At 44.2% G+C, this 20,642-nt stretch overlaps 1 protein-coding gene across 2 annotated transcripts in view; it reads right to left on the bottom strand.

The window, feature by feature from the left end:
• Positions 1–20,642, bottom strand: part of SMNDC1 (survival motor neuron domain containing 1) — a 500,862-nt gene that overhangs the window by 144,179 nt on the left and 336,041 nt on the right. For both annotated transcript variants that reach the window (XM_069611768.1, XM_069611769.1), the window contains exon 3: positions 16,133–16,275. In XM_069611768.1, coding sequence (XP_069467869.1) covers positions 16,133–16,275 — 143 coding nt within the window. The remainder of the gene's footprint in view (positions 1–16,132; positions 16,276–20,642) is intronic.

A 20,642-nucleotide genomic window follows, 5' to 3' on the forward strand; every position in this document is an offset into this window, starting at 1 on the left:
CAGCAAAAGAGCTGGGGGTCTAAGGTCGAAGGGAATTAGCACCGAAATAAGAATTCTCCCTAACACCACAATTGAGGGATGTCCAGGGCCTGTTGCGGGACGATGAACCTGCTAAAATATAAGTACTGTCACAATATTATATGGGACAGTTTGTAGCAAAACCCCTTAGTGGGCCGCAGCAGAATGCATTTATCCAATAGGCTCACCTTCCTCGAATATCTGAGGACCATAAACAAACTCCCTCGGAACAAAGCACCAGACCCAGATGGGTTCACAGCCCTTTTTTTAATCAAAGGGAAATACATTCTAATGTTCCCTCTCCCCACATGGCAACAGTGTTTAACTCTTTCGTTGGAACTGGGTCTATGTTAGGCATGGTATTCCTATTATATGTTCATCTCCTGCTTTATTCCCCTTCCTGAATACATGCTGTGTGTCTGCAGGTGTGAGGTCATTAATGCAATGCCTGGACTGTGACGGACTAGAATGCTGAGAATGAGATTCCATGCAGGGCAGTTGGTAATGATGTAGCCTGGGTGGTGGGAGCCAGTGGGCTTCCCCTGTACTGTACTTCCCATCTCCTTGTGATGTAACCTGATTAAAGTAACCTGAAGATCAGCGCTGGCTACCAGTGTATCCTTTATAAGTACCCCGACTACTGGTCATAACTATTACACCATCAATGGGGGAATCAACTGACGCTGCTCAACAAACCTGGCAAGGAACACACGATGTGCTCCTCTTTTCGACAGACAAAGTACAATGGGAGCAGGGGTGGAAAACTCCTCCCCCACTTCCTGCCTGCCAAGACACACTGGAGCCTAGTAGGCGGGGACAGCCAAGGGTTCCCACCAAGGGCAAAAGACACCCACACACTGACCCCCCCCCCAGAATGGCATAAGGGCTAACAAAGAAAAACCACGCTATAAAAAGCGAAAAAATAAGGGAGGCCCCAAGTTGGTACTTGGGCACCCCTATTGTGCAGTACGGAGATAGCTTGCAGTACAGAAATATCACAATAGTTGGTAGAAAACATCCACTGCCACCAGCCATAACTAGGAGATTGTTCATGTGACTTAAAATCACATGACAGAGAGAAGGGGGATACTATGTTTGGCACTCCACATAAGGTGGTGTATGCCAATCTCTCAGGCAATAGGGCTTTGGGAGAGCTCCTTAATAACTGTAGTTACTTGAGGATATAGAAAATAATTCTTAAAGGAGGAGCCAAAGGGTCCCCAGCAACACTGCTCATAAGGATTTGTGTGCTGCCAAATAAAAATACAGATGCCTTAAAGTGCTATGGAGCAGACAGACTCCATAGTACAGGTAGACTACAAAGAATAGAGTTCCAAAAAACCTAGCCCTCAAGAATGAACGAGTGGAAAAAGGCACCACTCATTCAGGATTTAAGAAGTCCAGCAAAAAGTACTGGGGGTCTCACTAGGAGAGGGGATGACGCATGAACATGATAAATCTCCCTAACAACTGAGAGTTGAGCTTGGTCACCGTCCATGTAATCTACCATGAGCGATTTGGCTTCCCTTTCTGATCAGGTGTGTTAGCCTCCCATTATTTATGTATTTTATTTATAGGATATTTGTAAGGCACCTATACAACAAGTGGTTTTTCAAGGCGCCACAAGACAAAAAATAAAAAGAGGGGAAACGAGGGAGAAAGCTACAATGGTCCTAACTAGGCCTTGTGACATTCAGGTTGTGCAAGTGCTTAAGAAGTGTGGGAGGAGGGAAGTGCAGGTCTGAGCAACATGAAGTGGTAAGGGGAATGGAATGGGTTAAGTGCAGTACAACCATTTACCTCTGTGTTAATGGTTGTACTCCTCTCAGAGGGTGGCACAAAAACTGTCTCAACACCTTTTTATGGAAGCTATAATAGCCAAACCAGTTTGAGAATGCCAATGAAGGACAAGTGTAGAAAAATCATCCCAGAGGTTAACTACAGTGCCAGTGGAAAGTCCGATTTTCCGAGATGTGCTCTCAGGGATTCCACAGTGGAATGGCAGAAATACCTGGTCAATAGTTCCTAAGTTTCATCTGTTGACTGAATTATCGGCAGAGCACACTTGGAAAGTATGAATTTAGCAAGTTAACAGTAACCAATGTCCTCTAGGAGGTCCCCGTGGGGCACATAGGTGTAAAGGGGCAGAAATATGTACAGTTAATGGAATCCAACTGTTAGGTAAGAATTGATGCCGTCACACTGAGACTAAGGAACACTTATCTGCTTTGTATTAAGTAACCCACCTTTTGGTATAGGTCTGAAATACACAAGTTGGTAGCGTGACTGAGCAGCCAGGCCCATCTCAAGAGGTGTGTGTGAGCTGAAGAGCTGTAGAAATGAAATCCATAAATACAAGTAGCCAAGTAACACTTACACTAAAGGTTTCAGTTATAGTTATTTAAAATACATTTCTAAAATAATCACTCTTTAAAAAAGGCAATTCGCTTTAACAATGTAAATATACTTTAAAATGTATTTTCAGAATCACAATAAATTAGGACAGTAATGGTATTTATCACACTAGTAAACTTTGCAGATGTGAGGTTTGTAGAAAGTTAAGGAAGGAAAAAGGTTAGACAGGTTCTCAGTATATGTGAGGACAACAGTAAATATTAGGGCACCTGGCAAAACCCTGAAAAACCCAGGTGGGTATACTTAAACAAAACCGAAATTTCAGGGTGAGAGGTCACAACACTGACATTCTAACAAATATAACAGTGACTAGCAATGCACTTTTTAACTGAATGTATTTTAACAACATCTGGATATTATTGGTGGGGAATAGAGCACCCAGGGGTATTTGAAAAAACAATAGAGATAGGTATGATCCAGTGGGGAAAAAAACTGGATCTCAATGGAACAACAACAAAAACTGCTACTATTGGTCAATCATTTCAATTGTGCAGTTACAGGAATGAACATAAACCTAAATTCATTAACATATATACAAAAAGCACAAAAACCATGCTTGAATTGTACACTGTTCAGCTTTGTGAGCAGGCCTTCATCGGGACGTGTGATGGGAAGAATGGTTGTCCCGGGATCTCCATCTATAAACAAATGGTGTGGTGAGTAGAGTGGTGACCTCAAATATAAAATGATTCAGAAAGCTCCCTCAGGGTGCTTGATTAAAAAGAAGGAAAAACTCCCTTATGGAGGAGCCTGATTCTTACCGAAGACTTAGCCAGTGCAAGGGTAAGCGAGAAAATCAATCATGGGTATAGATATCTGGACGGCATTAAATGCGCCATTGAGGAAACAAGTGTGTACCTGTAACGACATACGAGGATCTGTGAGGGTTCTGTACAGATCCTGGTTCCACATACAAGTTAATTGGGAAATAGGTAAAAACTTACCTCAGGCGGTAAGTACCGCCTTCTATGCTGATAATGGTGGAGACACCCACTGTGGATGGTGGCTGCTAACCCACATTGTCCCAAAGTAACAAACCCTGTGTACACCAAGCACACAAAGGTAAGCGAACTAACGTTGCTAAAGCTTGTGTCAAACATGAGCAAAAATACTAACTCATATTAGTGAGGAAAATATTTAAATATAATATTTGTATTAGCTTGGGTCTGGGCGGCGTTCTAACCTTAACCCAAATTGACAATTCCGGTGTACAACAAGCACACAAAGGTAAGTGAACTAACGTTGCTAAGGCGCGAGTGATACAGGAGCAAACAATAATAACTCATACTGGTGAAGAGAATATTTAAATATAATATTTGTATTAGCTCGGGTCTGGGCGGCGTTCTAGACTTGACCCAGGATAGTGGCCCAAGTGAGGGCACATAGTGTGGCACTTCTATGACTCTGTGTTCATCTGGGCTGTGCGGCGCGGCGTCTCGGTATGCGAAAGCTGCTGAGAAAGTGAAAACCGTGGCCATGACGACCCTGGGTAATCAAACCCATGGGTCGTGCTGATTGGTTACACGGTGGCGCTTCCCTGTTGGGGCGTCATCCGACATGTGACCAATCAGTGGCCGCCACGGGAAGCCCGGGCAGGATATGGGGGCGGGCCCGCGGGCCGTGTCAGCCTGGTGTACGAATAATGAATGCTGCAGGGATGGAATAGTGCGTGCGCATAGCACGAAGGCTGTGGAGTTGGAACTAGCGCGGCATGCAAAGGCTGAAATGCCATATGTACGTTGCTGTGAGGACAAAATGCCTGAAGCGCGAGTAGTGTAGGATATAGATGTGTACTCTGTATGTACCAAGGAAAAGGTATGCTTGTTGTCACAAGATTGTAAACATACAGATTGGAGGTACCTGTGCTGGCAGCCAAATATTGAGGACATGCATTTATAGTCACCATAAGTACACAGGCAACAAGTGCTTGTGATGACATAAGTAAAAAAATTCAAAACTACACAGCCTAATTTATAAAATCATGTCTCACTCGACATCTGCAGTTGACCATATTGGGACACATTTGTTCATTATTCCTCAAACTGTATGGAGATATACATTTGGGATGCACAGGCAAAAGAGTGCTTATGATGACACAGGAAAAAACGAGAACTTTTAAACAAGAACTTTTAAACGGCGCGGCCCAATTATAAAGTCACGTCTGACTTAACATTTGCGGTCGACCATATGGGGAAAACATTTGTTCATTAGTCCTCAAACTATGTATGGCGGTATACAGCTTGTGATACAGCTTGTGATAACACATTTGCATGGTGCAGTTTGCAACAACAAGACATGAATGTCATCAATATTCAGTCGTGTCCAACCAAACAAATAGGCCTGCAGTACAGATGGATTAAAAAGCCAAAGACCAAATAGGTAGATACCAGGGGGTTGTTCAGGTGTCTACAGGCGTGGAGACCACACACATTTATGGTAGTAGCCTGCCAAACAAAGATATTTTGTTTTTACCCAGCCTGGAACAGTGAGATGGCCCCCTAGTATGTGGGGGATGTGAGGGTCACGTGGAGGAAGGACAATCTATTATAGTTCACTGACTGTAGAAGTGTTTCCATTCCACAGACACATTCAAACCTGTTCTGACGGTGTCAAGTTTATGTACTAATTGTTGCTCTAGTCTCGTCAGTGCTTTGTCCCCGTCCTCTTTTTTGTGGCGTTAATTGCTGTATGATGGTCCAAGAGATGTCATTGTTGGTATGTCCTAGTCGGCTGAAATGGTCAACCAAGGGCTTGTCCGGTATTCTGTTATTGATACAGGATCTGTGCTCTGAAATCCGCTGTTTTACTGGTCTAGTTGTCTTGCCTATGTATAGCAAATGGCATGGGCATTGTATTCCATAAATCACAAAAACTTACTGTTGCAGTTGGTGTGGGTTTGTAAAATGCGATGGTAGTCCTTGTAATCGAACGTTTTGGTAGGTGTGGTGTAGCGACATGTCACAAGTTCCACACCAATAGTGTCCCACAACACTCGGAAGGTCCCACAATATGTTTGGTGTCTTGGTTTCTTCGATGTAGGTGTGGAACAACGTGTCCCTTAGGTTCCTGTTTTTTTTAATGCAGAAATGGGCCTCTTTGCCAGAATACCCTTGTTTTTTATCAAATGCCAGTGTTTGTTTGATTGGTGAGATTACTCAACGGGCTGTATGTTGTGACACAAACCAGTCTTTTCATTTCGGTTTTCTCCTTGGGTGTCAGTCATATGGTTCTGTCGGTGTTCAGAGCCCTTTTTCTTGCCTGTTTAATGGATTTTTTGGGGTATCCCCTCTCTTTCAGCTGATTTTGTAGGCCGTTGGCATGTTTCTCGTATTTTTCTTTGTTTCGTCTAATTCTAAGAAACTGGCCGCAAGGTAGATTGTATCTGAGACCCTGGGGGTGGTAACTGGAAAAATATAAGCTATTAAGGTCTGTTGGTTTCCTATAAAGTTCGGTTTGGAGATAGTGAACCGAATATGGTCATTACATTGATTGATCCATTGATGGAAGAGACTCAAATTTGCTTATGGGCCGGTCCATACGAGTAAAACATCGTCAATGTACCGTCGCCATAGGAGTATTTGATTTGAAGGGGTTACGATCATTGTGTATATGGTTGTTTCATACTGGGCCATATACAGATTTGCAACATCAGGGGCAAAAGTAGCCCCATGCTTACAACTTTTATTTGTCGATATAGTTGATCCTTAAATAAAAGGAAATTCTCCGACATGGCAAGTCGGACACATTCTAAAATGAAATCTGTGGGTGTTGTGGTCACATCAGTCCTTTTATTGAGACAAATTTTGAGAGCTTCTAAATCTTCTCTTTGTGGTATTGATGTATAAAGGGCTTTGCTATCCATTGTGGCCAGAATACAGTGTTGTGGTAATTCAAGATCTTGTAGTATTAGTATGACGTTCGTGGAGTCCTTGAGGTAGGATGGCATCTTGCTCACAAACGGTTTAAGAAAAAAATCTGTATATAATGATAGAGGTTCTAGGAGAGAATCGCATGCAGAGACCATTGGTCTTCCCGGTGGTTGTCTTGGGTTCTTATGGATTTTGGATAGAATGTAAAATGCAGGGGTTCTTGGGTGTGTTTGGTTTAGAAAATGACGTTCTCCCTCCCAAATCCACCCCTCCTGTTCTGCGTGTTTGGTTAAATTGGTGATTTCTTCCTGGAGTCTGGTTGTGGGGTCTCTCCCCAAAGATCTTATATGATGTTTCGTCAGCCAGGAGGCGCAGGCATTCTTTGTTGTAGTCGGCAGTCTCCATAATGACGATCCCACCTCCTTTTATCAGCCGGTTTAAGAGTAATGGTAGGATCTTGGTTGAGGTCTGCTAAGGATTTTCTTTCATCCCGAGTCAGATTATTTTGATAATTTCTCTGCGCCAGGCCTTCAGTCAGTGTTTTAGTGACCAATTTTTCAAAAATTGGTAAACTCGCCCGGTATGGTATGTGGTGGTGGCATAAAAACTGATTTGGGCTTGAAGCCAGTGGTGTTCTCAGGCACTTCATTATTGTCAGATGTAGTCTCTTGGTGATCTGGCAAGTATACTTCAAAAAAATACTTGAGTCTGATGTTGCCGAAAAATCTCTTCATCGCCATCTTGGCTTGAAAAGGATTTGCTCGAGCGGATGGTACGAAGGACAGGCCTTTTCCCAGTAACGTCTCTTCTGACAGAGTCAATGTTCTAGATGACAAGTTAAAGATGGGGATCTGTTGTCTCATGGCTGGTTCGAGTACCACTGTCGAGTTCTCATATACTGTCCTTGTTGTTGGGGCCGTTTCTTGGGACGCCCCCGTTGTCCCCCCCGGGGAAAAAAAGGATGTTGTGTAGGTGGGCCCGAAGCGTTACCTCCAGAAAGGCTAGGATCACTCCCGCTGGAAGATGCTCAGCTCCCGGAGAAATTTACCACTTTGTTGCGCCTATAGAAATTGCTTTGTTGTTGCTGTTGTAAATCAGTGTAATATGTCTCTCGTAGATAAGGGTAGGTCTTCTCCCCGTAGCTGCTAAGATCTTTCCCGAACTTCTGGATCTTCCTGTCAATGGTGATCTGTTTGAATTTTGCGATCTCTTCTAATTTTTCCAATTTCTGCTTGGCGTCTTGTACGGTTGCGTTCTCCGTAAATTTCTCTAGTTCGAGTAGCTCCTCTCCTTGCTTCTTACATTCCTCCTGGGCAGTATCTATGATCAGAATGATCCAGTCCCTGCTACATTTATTTCCCACACCACTGAAGTTTTTCTTAAACTTGGGGTTATCAATAAATACTCTGTATGTTTTTGAACTGTAGTCTGTCTGGGATGATTCCTGCTCTTAGATACTCTAGCATGAAAGTACCATGCATCTCTGTGTGTATTAACTTCTTTCTGCGCTGGTTGATGCAATCATATTAGTCTTTATTGGATCCTTGGGCTAGGATGCCTTCTTGTGGTCCAAGGGCTGTCGAAATACCCAGTAATTTTTGAAAATATTTGGTGTATGAAACATTGACTTTATCCATTGCTTCCTTGCTTGTGGGATTTTAGTTCCTTTTATAGTCTGTATTAGGGCACCTGGCAAAACCCTGAAAAACCCAGGTGGGTATACTTAAACAAAACCGAAATTTCAGGGTGAGAGGTCACAACACTAACATTCTAACAAATATAACAGTCACTAAGAAAGCACTTTTTAACTGAATGTATTTTAACATCTGGATGATATTGGTGGGGATAGAGCACCCAGGGGTATTTGAAAAAACAATACAGATAGGTATGATCCAGGGGGGGAAAAACTGGATCTCAATGGAACAAAAAACTGCTACTATTGGTCAATCATTTCAATTGTACAGTTACAGGAATGAACATAAACCCAAATTCATAAACATATATACAAAAACCACAAAAACAATGCTTGAATTGTGCACTGTTCAAATGGTATTGTCGACACAATGGTGTTTCGGCCTAGAAGAGCTGTAAGGTGCAGCTTTGTGAGCAGGCCTTCATCAGGATGTGTGATGGAAATAATGGTTGCCCCGGGATCTCTATAAACAAATTGAGAGTGGTGAGTAGAGTGGGAACCTCAAATATAAAATGATGATTCAGAAAGCTCCCTCAGGATGCTTGATTAAAAAGAAGGAAAAACTCCCTTATGGAGGAGCCTGATTCTTACCGAAGACTTATCCAGTGCAAGGGTAAGCGAGAAAATCCATCATGGGTATAGATATCTGGAGGGCATTAAATGTGCCATTGAGGAAACAAGTGTGTTCCTGTAACGACATACGAGGATCTGTGAGGGTCACATGTCGGATGACGCCCCACCAGGGGAGCGCCACCGCGTAACCAATCAGCACAACCCACGGGTTTGATTACCCGGGGTCGTCATGGCCACGGTTTCACTTTCTCGGCAGCTTTCGCATACCGAGACGCCGCGCATCCCAGACGAACACTTGGAGTCATAGAAGTAAGTGCCACACTATGTGCCCCCACTTGGGCCACTATCCTGGGTCAAGTTTAGAACGCCGCCCAGACCCGAGCTAATACAAATATTATAAATATTCTCTTCACCAATATGAGTTATTTTTGCTCATGTATCACACGCGCCTTAGCAACGTTAGTTTGCTTACCTTTGTGTGCTTGTTGTATACAGGTTTTGTCACTTTGGGACAATCTGGGTTAACAGCCACCATCCACAGTGGGTGTCTCCACCATTATCAGCATAGAAGACACTACTTAACGCCTGAGGTAAGTTTTTACCTATTTCCCAATTAACTTCTATGTGGAACCAGGATCTGTACAGAACCCTCACAGATCCTCGTATGTCGTTACAGGTACACACTTGTTTCCTCAACAGCATATTTAATGCCGTCCAGATATCTATACCCATGATGGATTTTCTCGCTTACCCTTGCACTGGATAAGTCTTCGGTAAGAATCTGGCTCCTCCATAAGGGAGTTTTTCCTTTTTTTTAATCAGGCACCCTGAGGGAGCTTTCTGAATAATTTTATATTTGAGGTCACCACTCTACTCACCACACTCCATTTGTTGTTTATAGAGAGATCCCGGGACAACCATTCTTCAAATCACACGTCCTGATGAAGGCCTGCTCACAAAGCTGCACCTTACAGCTCTTCTAGGCCGAAACACCATTGTGTCGATGATATCTGAACAGTGCACAATTCAAGCATGGTTTGGGTATTTTGTATATATGTTCATGAATTTGGGTTTATGTTCATTCCTGTAACTGCACAATTGAAATGATTGACCAATAGTAGCAGTTTGTTATTCCATTGAGATCCAGTTTTTTTTCCACTGGATCATACCTATCTGTATTGTTTTTTCAAATACCCCTGGGTGCTCTATCCCCACCAATATTATCCAGATGTTATTAAAATATATTCAGTTAAAAAGTGCATTGCTAGTGACTGTTATATTTGTTAGAATGTTAGAGTGTTGTGACATCTCACCCTGAAATGTTGGATTTGTTTATCTATGTGATGACAACTAAATCTTGCAATGAAATCTAGACAAGCCTTTGCCAGCAATAACAGTATATATTTGAAACACTTGTGCATGGGCGCACTATAAATAAAATCATACAACCAGCTACCACCTATGAGGGACTAACAGTATCAAAGGCAATGGACTAGAAGAGTCTTCAGGGAGCAGGTGTTGAGCAAAGTTTGCATGCAGTACCCTCTGGGAACACTACAAACAACTATGACTACATGTATAGGCAAACCCAACCTTTGGTATAACCTTGTACTACACAGTTTTGGTAGCTTGTTGAGCAGCCAGGCTTATCCCAAGAGGGGAAATGTGAGCAGTAGTGGAGTTACAAAGATTCACAGTTATAGGTATTCAAATAAACTCTTGCACTCAGGGTTTCATGCATAAACAATTATTAATTTATCAGTTATAAATCATTCTTTAGAAGGGAGCAATATAATAGTAACACAATTACACTTCAATTACACTTCAATACTGTACACTGAGTTTCTGAATCAGACTAGACCCTTTTTGGATGGCCCTGTGGCCTACACCCACAGTTGACTTCAATAACATGGGTGCTGGGGAGATGAATATCTTACTATTGGCATTCAGAACACTTAAGTTGGTAAAGGTTATTATAACACAAGAGATCACACATTTCTTAAGCAGGGGAAAACACGTTTAGATCCTCTTAGAAGAGTCCGTTTAGATCCTCTTAGAAGAGTCATACAATTCAATAGGCTAAGCCAAAGTCAATGGGCAAAAGTCTTGGATAGGATGAAGCACTTCTGGTAAGTAAATGGAAAAGTCTTTGCACAAGTTATTAGGAGTCTTTGATGAAAGGAATGAAATGTAGGGCCACAAGCGGATTAGACTTGAGAGTTGTGGAAGTTACAAGCACATCTACAACAAGAGGTAAGTTCTTAGACTTGTTTTACAGGACCTTAGTAAAGAAAAACAGATGCAAATGATGACTTCTGTTACGGTGCAGCTCTGCAGATCTCACTGTTCCGGGGCCTCAGTCATGGGGACAAGAGAGGACGTCGGGGGGACTCCTGCAATGCACTGGGATGGTCAAGATTCGCAACCGGCAAACTTCACTGTCAGTGGCTGTTTCGCATTTCAGCCATTCGCGACTACCGCAAATCGCAACATGATTCCTGGCTGTCAAGATGGACTGTCCTTGCTTCTGGGGTCCCGCACTCTGCCGAGGGGGCTCAGGCTTGGTCAGTCCTGCCGCCTGGGAGTCAGGAGGATCTTTCAAAAGCTTTAGGCCAGCTTAAAAGCAACGCACACAATCTGGTGTTCCTCTCCCCGACTCTACGGTTCACAGCGGCAACTCTGGAAATTCAACCAGCTCTGAGATGGATGTCCAGGTGGCTTACTTGGAGTCGATTGGTCCCACCAACTCAAAGGAAGAAGTAGTCCTTGCAGGGGCTTCTCGGTCAATGCGTACTTGGCGTTTCGGCACTGCAGCAGGTCTTCACCAGGAAAACCAACAGTCCAGAAGTTGCAGCAGGCGCCCTCTTCAAGTTATTCTTTGGTTCCTTCGTCCAGTGGTCGACTCTGCCTTCCAAGCCAAAAGACTCGCCTTTTATTCAGTTCGCTCCCATTCATTTCAGCCTAGCTGTCACTCACCCAGCAGGGTGGCTGTCCTTGCCAGACAGTCAGCCAGCCAATCACCACAAAGTGCATTTGGGTCTCCTAGGAGACTAAGCATAGGGAGTTTCGGGCACCTCCCTCACTTCCTGCCTACGCCAGACACCCTGGAGCCAGAGGTGGGTTTCACTCCTGAAGCTCGCCAAAGGCAAAATAAACAAAGACCAAACCTGGTTTGGCGCGCAGAGAAAATCTCTAGAAGGACCTTTCCACAAAGACATGGCTAACAAAAGAAGACCGGAGACCATTTTGTCAAAGACGGCGCTGCGCCATTTTGAAGGTGTACCAGAGCTGCGAACAGCTGCCGTAATTGCAAACCATGGTAGTTCAACACGAAACTACTGCCACCAGCCATTCTGTGAGGAAAGAGTAACAAAAATTTTACATGAGCATCTAGACATAGGGGGTACTAAGTAACCCCTCCAGCACTCTATGGTAAGAGTGTGTGCTGGGTCTAGAAGGTTTCAATGATAAGTAAAGTTAATTTCACTTTACTGCCCTGGGAACAGTAGTTTATCCCAGAGAAGGTATTTAAACCTTGGGAAATCTGAAAGACTTCCCTGTGCCACTGTAATGAAGGTGCTGTGTGACAATGTAAAAGATGATGCCTATGGAGGTTGTCAGACTCCATAACCAAAACATAAAATTCACATTAAAATACATGTGAAAGTGGGAAAAAGGGTCACACTCCAGGTTAAAAAATCCCTCAAAATCCAGCAAAGTTGCTGGGTGTCTCTAAGGTGGAGGGAATTAGCATATTTTTGAGAATTCTCCTCAACAGCCAGTACAGCCAAAGTCATTTGGGACACACTATGGATCTGTTGCACTTATATTCAAGTCTTGCACACAGAGTTTGTTAGAAAAATCACTTGTAGTGTCACAAGCTGTTAAGCCTGTGAAAACAGTTGGAATCGACTAAAAAGTAAACCAATGCAATTCCCAACTGAGAAGAGCATGTCTAAAGGCAATGAGGTTAAGTACCCCAAGCCTAAACAATACCTCTGGCTTGAATAGTGGTCCAGCTGGATTCCGTCTTTCTGTAGCAGTGCAGACCCTTGTTCCTGAGCCTCAGTCGTGGGGACAAAAAGGACAATGTCTGGAGGGCTCCTGCGGTGGCACTTGGGAGGTCATTGGCAGCTACGGGCTCTTTTGGATTCAGCGGCACTTGCGGTTTCAGCGCGTAGCCAGCAGCGCAGATGCGGATCTAACACTGGTTGGACTCTCTGCTCTCCCTCGGTCTGGCACTCCAGTGAGGGGACTCTGGATCTGGAGGTTCTGCTTTGGGATGGTCCTTAGGAGTCTCCTGGAGCTTCAGGTTGGATTTGTTCTGCGGCAGACGTTGCACTCTACTATGGACACTCTACCCCAGCCATTGGGCTCCGACAGCAATGGAGAAGCACAGCAAGTCTGGGCTGGTGGTCCAGTGGAGTACGTCTCTGGGTTAGTTGGTCCCACTAACCCAAGGGGAGAAGTCATTCCGTCCAGAGCTTTTCTGTCAGGTGAAAATAGGTTTCAGCACAGCAGCAGAGTTTCACCGGGCAATTCAAAGGTCCAGGAGGTTGCAGCAAGCTTTGGTCATGGTTTCTTCGTCGGATGTTTCTCCCAGTGATCGAATGCCTGTAGTCCCAAAACCCTTGCCTTTTAAGCCGGTTTCTCCCATTCATGCACAGCCTGGGCTGTCAATCAGAGCAGGGTGGCTGTCATGCAGGGACAGTAAGCCAATCAGGACTAGTTACATTCAGGCATTCCTAGAGACAAAGGCCAGGGGAGTTTCGGGACCCTCCCTCACATCCTGTTCTTCCAGAGACTTTAGCAAGGGGTTGACTTCAGGGCTGAAGCCCACCAAAGGCAAGACAAACAAAGGGCTCAAACCTGAAACAGTGCACAGTAAAACCCAAGAAAGACCTCACAAACAGAAAAGGACGAAAAAAGAAGACCCTGGCCATTTTGACAAAATGGTCACCCATGGGTGCTATACTGGAGCTTAGGATTCAACCTGCGGTAGAAAAGTACAATGGTAGGAAAAAGTAAACCACTGCCACCAGACATTTAAAAGTAGTGCGGGTAACATAAGAATATTATATGAGCGAGTATGATAAGGGGCTACTGGGTAACTCCCCAGCACTCCACATAAAATGGTGTGCGCTGGACCTACAGAGAGGAAAGTTAAGTAAAGTCAATTTCACTTTACTATTCTTGAGAACTGTAGGGGATTTCTCTGTGGCATTGCACCGAAGGTGCTGTGTGTCACCATACAAAAAGCAGATGCATATGGAGTTCGTCAGACTCCAAAAACAGTGAAAACACGAAATACAAAAGGAGGTAAAACAGTGAGGAAAAAGGTCTCACTCCAGGGTTAAAATTTAAAAAATCCTAAATCCAGCAAAAGAGCTGGGGTTCTCTAAGGTTGAAGGGAATTAGCACAGAAATGAGAATTCACCCTATCCCCAACCAATCAGGAGAAATGTGTAGTGTGAAGGAAGCTAAATCTTGTAGTCCCCCCTCAGCATCATTTCTTTTGTGGGCACAGGACCCTGCAGTTTAGTACAAGGGTTCATGTCACTACTGTATTCAATGTATGAGGCTAGTTTCTCCACCAACTGCTTTTTCCGGAATGGGAGAAACCAAGTGGTTAAGTCGATAATCCACAGAAGGGCACCTCAAAAATAGCTACTGGATAGGAATACAATCTTGCTTTGTTTCCTGAAACCCAAGAGACAAACTAGTGTAGCATTTTGATTTAAGGCAATAACAGCTATACCATCAGTGGACCTCTTTATGGCAAGCCTCAAATTATGTAATGCCCCTGCCTGCCCCCCACACCAGGTTGCCCCAAAATAACTAATGATCAGTAGATGGACCGAATTATGCTTTGTAAGCACCTCAGGATCAAGTATGGAAAGATCTTAGGCAACAGCAGACACCCCAGAGCTGCTCAGTTAATGGTAGGCACATGAAGAGAAAAACAAAGTTGCTGGGGTGGGTGGCTTTTAGGAATAAATACCTAAACAGTGCTGTTAAATCCTGCCAAAACAATATTTTTGAAAAGGCAAGCATAATTGTTTCAGGAGTGGATTTGGTGACAATCACAGCAGACGGAGCCCGAGAGAAGGGGACAAAAATGTAAGTTGCAAGCTACAAGCCAGCTATTATAAAGTCACTCACATCTCAATTCTATACATTAACAGTAGACCATTTCTTACTCACCAAGAGTAAAATATCACTAGCCAAAGGCTCGTGGTGAGTGCAGATATTGCACCCTGCTGGTAGGAGTGGATAAGAAGATCAAAGCCAAACACGACTCTTCGCCCTCAAAACCACCAGGCAGCAGTCTAAAAGAAAACTGCATGAAGTGTTGCAGTAAGAAAAAGCAAAGAGGTCTTAACACTGAAAAGGCGACATGCGCAAGCACCATTAGTTTGAAAAGAAAAGGACAGGGATCGGCAGCGCCAAATTGATGGCTCCTTCTGGTCTTCACAAACCCAGCATCCACAGAGCAGGCAGCTCTTCGCCTTCAGTGGCATTTTGGATATATGTCACTGAAGAGCTTCCTCACGGTCATCTTCAGTGGGGTGGGGGGGTTTAGGGGTCTTGGGGACTTGCCCCAGCAATTGACTAAAGTAATGTAGAGATTCCCCTCTCCAATATAACTATTGCCAACTTCCAGTCGCAATCATGCTTTCATTCAAACTACTGGTCATGCATTCCTTTGGTGCTGCCTTATTCAAACCACACGTCTTTTGCCCAATTAACCATAGAGGACGCAGATTCAGTCTTGAATCCCGGACATCCATCCCATTCAGCCACTGGGCAAATCTGGTCCTGAACACCCCTGCCCTCACAAGCAGTGAGGATCACAATATAATGCCATGCATATCCTTTCACATAAAATAACCCCTTAGCTGCGTACCACACCACCAAGAGGACTTTCAACCCAAATGTTCCATCTAGTGGTGATTTTCCAAGGAACAATTCTGTTCCCAGAGCAAGTAACAAGAGCACTGTAAAAAGGTACCCCTGCCACCACTGTGGCATGAACAGAACTAGGCTGAGCAAGATTGCTAGACCACGAACACCCCACCTGGGGAGATTTGGGGTCCTCTCAGGGGCCACATAACAACCATGCCTCTAGTGAGGCCTTCGGTTACGCCTCACCAGGTAAAAAGGATGCTTTATCCACATAAGAAAATCAAAACATTGAGGAAGGTTTGCGAAGAGCTACACAGCTTTGAACATTCTCCCAACAACCAGATCTTTTAAGGGGAAAGGCATCAAGCGTGTGAAGTGGCTTCCTAAAACAAATGGCTAAAATCAAATCATAACTTGGTGTAGATCAAAAAGGTATACTTTGACATTGGCAAAGGAGGAAAAAAGCCTGCCTTATGTTGAATGTGTTACGGCAGTTGGTAGAACTGAGAATATGGGAGTTTAGACCCACATCCAATGATTCTATTACACAAGGGAGTCTCTTTCCCACCATCAAACGGTGGACTTGAAAACTGAAGGAAATGTTCTTACCATAGTACTGCAATTCTTAAACTGTTAGGAATTGTTTTTCTGCACTTACTGTCCATCTTCGCTCCAGACTGACATGCATCGATCACCAACTTGCCAGAAATTAGTGGGCAAATCAGCAGTAGAATTGTCAGAGCTTGCAAGGCTTTCAGATGGTTGTGTCGAAAGGAGGTCTTTCGTTAATTCTATAACTTCCTGGGGAATAAAAAAAGAAATGCATTTAATGTACAATATGCAGTTGCGAGTTTAATAAACAGCACATTTTTCTTAACTACAATTAGTTCTTTTTCAATCCCTAAAACAAACCCACCGAGGAAAGCAGGATTCGAAGTTGGTGGGTGATAGAAGATGTTAGGCAAAGTTTGTATGCAGTACACTTTAGGTGCACTAAAACACAACTCTGACTACAGGTATAGGAAACCCAACATTTGTTATAAGCTTGTACTACACAGTTTTGGTAGCGTGATGAGCAGCCAGGCTTATCTCAAGAGGGGTCAATGTGAGCTGTAGGGGAGTTAGAGATTCACTGTGACAAGTATTCAAATAAACTTACACAAGGTTTCTTGAATAAACAATTATTAATTTATCAGTCAGTTCGAATAAGCCTTCTTCAGAAGGGAGCAATATAAAAAGTAACACTTTCTAAATCAGTAAAGGCCCTTTTGGGATGGCCCACAGACACCCTACACCCTCAGGTGACTTCAATAGCTAGGGTACTGGGGACATTAATATCTGTTTGCATTTAGAATACTGTTAGGTGATAAAAGGAGAAGGATTATTAGAACAAGAGACCACAAATCTGCTTAAGCAGACAAATACTTTTGGATCCCCTAAGCAGAGTCATTCATTATAACAGGCTAAGCCAGATCCAATGGGCAAACGTCTTGTATAGGATGAAGCACTTCTTGTAAGTAGAAACGTCTTTGCACAATGTGTTAGAAGTATTTGAAGAAAAGAAGAATGCAGGGCCACAAGCTGATTAGACTTGTGAGTAGTAGAAGATGCAAACAACTCTACAGTGAGAGGTACGTTGTCTCAGACTTTACAGTACCTTGGTATTGAAGAAAAAAAAAGAAAAAAGCAGCAGATGACTTCTGTTCCTGTGCAGCTCTGCAGATCTGTTCCTGGGCCCCAGTCGTGGGGACAAGAGGGATGACATCTGATGACTCCTGCACTGCAATGGGACGGTCACCGCTTACAACCGGCAATCGTCAAATCAGTGATTGTTAAGTGTTTCAGCTCCTCGAGTCTATCGCAAATAGCAACACTGCGGTTTCTGGCCGTCGAGATAGACTTCCTTACTTCTGGGGTCCTGCACTCTGTTGAGGGGGCTCAGTCAGTCCTGCTTCCTGGGAGTCTGGAGGATCTTCCTGGGCTCTAGGCCAGCTTAAAAGCAATGCACACAATCTGGTGTTCCTCTCCCTGGCTATATGGTTTCCAGCAGCAACTCTGGAAATTCAACCAGCTCCAAGGAGGATGTCCAGGTGGCTTACTTTGGAATTGATTGGTCCCACCAACACAAGGGGCGAAGTCGTCTTGCAGGGGCTTCTCTGTCGATACAAATTTGGAGTTTCAGCACATCAGCAGGGCTTCACCGGGCAAACCAACGGTCCAGGAGTTGCAGCAGGCGTCCTCTTCAAGTTCTTCTTCAGTGCCTTCGTCCAGTGGTCGACTGCCTTCCAAGCCAAAAGCCTCGCCTTTTATTCAGTTCGCGCCCATTAATTCCAGCCTAGCTGTCAGTCACCCAGGAGGGTGGCTGTCCTTGCCGGACAGTTAGCCGGCCAATCACTACAGAGTGCATTTGGGTCTCCTAGGAGACTAAGCACAGAGTTTCGGGAACCTCCCTCACTTCCTGCCTACACAAACCGCGGAGCCAGAGGCACGCTTCACTCGAGAGTCCCACCAAATGCAAAGCGAACAATGGGACCAAAACTGGTTTGGAGCGCAGAGTAAATCTCAAGAAGGACCTTTCCACAAAGAAATGGTAAAAAAAGAAGACCGGGGCCATTGACAAAACTGGCACCCTTGGGTGCTTTACTGCAGCTGCGACCGCAGCCCGCAGTAAATGCACACCACAGTAGTTAAAATGAAACCACTGCTACCAGCCATTCAGTGAGAAAAGGGTAACTTATTACATGAGAAGCTAGACAAAGGGGATACTAGGTAACCCCCTCCAGAACCCTATTGTAACATTGGGTGGGCTGGGTCTAGAAAGTTACAAATATAAGTAAAGTCATTTTCACTTTACTGCTCTTGGAAACAGTTTATCTAAGAGAAGGTATTTAAACCTTTTGGAAAACTAAAATACTTTCCTGTGCCACTGCACTGAAGGTGCTGTGTGACAATATAAAAGATGATGCCTATGGAGTTTGTCAGACTCCACAACCAAAAGAAACAGTTCAAAATCACAAAAATACATCAGAGTGGGACAAAAGGGTCTTTCTCCAAGTTAAAAAATCAGGTCCTCAAAATCCAGCAACCTTGCTGGGGGTCTCTAAGGTGGCGGGAATTAGCACATTTCTGAGAATTCTCCCAAACAGGAGATGAAGAATCTGGTTAGCTTGACAGCAGAACTAGAACTTTGACTCCCAAGATAAACTGACACAAACCAATGCGACACATCTAGAAGACATTTAAAATAAATGCACAGGTTCTATGTATAACTGGGGTGCAGGCCGATTGGGGATGTGGTTTCTATGTAGCCTTTGTTTCATCTAGCTCAGGGGCAATGAGAAAGCAAGCCTCAGGCAACAACTGATTATTTTATGATCTGCAAAGACCAGGGTGGCAAGGTTCCATGGCTGTGCCATATAAAGAAACAGCTGAATGCGCTTATCATGCAATTGTACCCCCCAGGTAGCATGCTCTCGCGGGGTGAGATACAATTGTGGACCGCCTGTTTTTATGAGTATGTATGTATAGAGAACATGGCATGGTGGAAACCCAAGAATGGTGGGCAAATGGCTGTTTGGGAGAATTCTCAATTCGATGTGTTAAGCAGAATTGCATGCAGTACCCTCTGGGAACAACCCGTATGGTATACGTGACAGTTTGTTGGTAGCGAACTGAGCAGCCAGGCTGATCTCAAGAGTGAATCTGAGCAGTAAAAATAGTTACACTGAGGACTTTCAATCACAGTGGTTCAAGTAGACACTTATAATCAAGGGTTTCTTGGTAAAACACTTATTAATGTATTACACAATCATTTAGAAAACATTTCACTAGAAGGAGGCAACTTAATATTATCTACCAATACACAATACAAAACTAAGCTTTTGAGACAGTTTGAGCTCCCCTGAAACAGGAGCCAAATGGCAGTTCAGTTACTTCGCAGTGAGCAAAAAGGACAAAATAAAGTAGAATAGATCACATACCTTCTAGGCAGTGCAAATAGTTTCAGTTCACCAGAAGAGTTCAATTCAAGTTTGGCCAGGCCAAAGTCAATGGGCTAGTGTTCTGGATAGGAAAGAGCAGTTCTGGTATCAAACTGTAAAGTCTTTGCAAAAGTTCTCAGAAGTAGTTTAGGCGAAAAAGAATCATTTGTGGGGTCACAAGCTGATTAGGCCTGCAAGTTGGGAAAGTCTCACAAACTTTCACTGCAAGAGTGGCGTTCTCTCAATTGGGTTGGCTTTTGTACTGTTGTAAGAAAAACAAATGTTGCTGAAGTCGTGGTTCCTGGCAGTTTCTGCAGATCTCACTGTTCCTGAGCCTCCGTCCTGGTGACAAGAGGGAGGACGTTGGGGGACTCCTGCACTGCACGGGATCCTTGAAGAAAGCAGACAAAATGGAGTCACTTCAGTTCCAGTAGTTGTAGATTCAAGAACACAAACTGGTGTCCATCTCCCTGGTTAATCCTAACCAGCCTTGAGAATGCTATCCAGGTGTCTTATGAGTTGATTGGACCCACCAACTCAAAGGAAGAAGCCGTCCTTAAAGGAGCTTTCCCGTCGAATGGAGTTTGGCAATTCAGACCTGCAGCAGGGCTTCACCGGGCAAACCAACGGTCCACGAGTTGCAGCAGCTGTCCTCTTCCAGCTCAGCTTCGGTTCTTTCATTCCAGTGGTCGACTCTGCTTTCCAGTCCACGAAACTCGCCTTTTAAACAGTTCTCTCCTTTTCATTCCAGCCTAGCTGTCACTCAACACAGCAGGGTGGCTGTCCTTGCCGGACAGTCAGCCAGCCAGCCAATTATGCCAGAGTGCATTTTGGTCTCCTAGGAGACTAAGCACAGGGAGTTTCGGGCACCTCCCTCACTTCCTGCCCACCCCAGACACTCGGGCGCCAGAAGCGGTCTTCAGTCCTGAAGCCCGCTAAAGGAACAAAGGGACCAAACCTGGTTTGGTGCGCAGAGACAAGCACTAGAAGGACCTTTCCAAAAAGAAATGGCGAAAAAAGAAGACCAGGACCCGTTTAATCAAAGGGGCTTAAGGTGCCATCTTGAAAAACATGGCTCCTGTGATTTTTAGCTACCGTTGTTTGCGGTTGGGAAAAATCATGGTAGTTCGTTGCAAAACCACTGCCACCAGCCTTTCCAGTAGGAAAGGGTAGCATTTGACTGCTACA

The sequence above is a fragment of the Ambystoma mexicanum genome, chromosome 8 (assembly GCF_040938575.1).
Source record: "Ambystoma mexicanum isolate Mex_15411 chromosome 8, UKY_AmexF1_1, whole genome shotgun sequence".
Lineage (NCBI taxonomy): Eukaryota > Metazoa > Chordata > Amphibia > Caudata > Ambystomatidae > Ambystoma > Ambystoma mexicanum.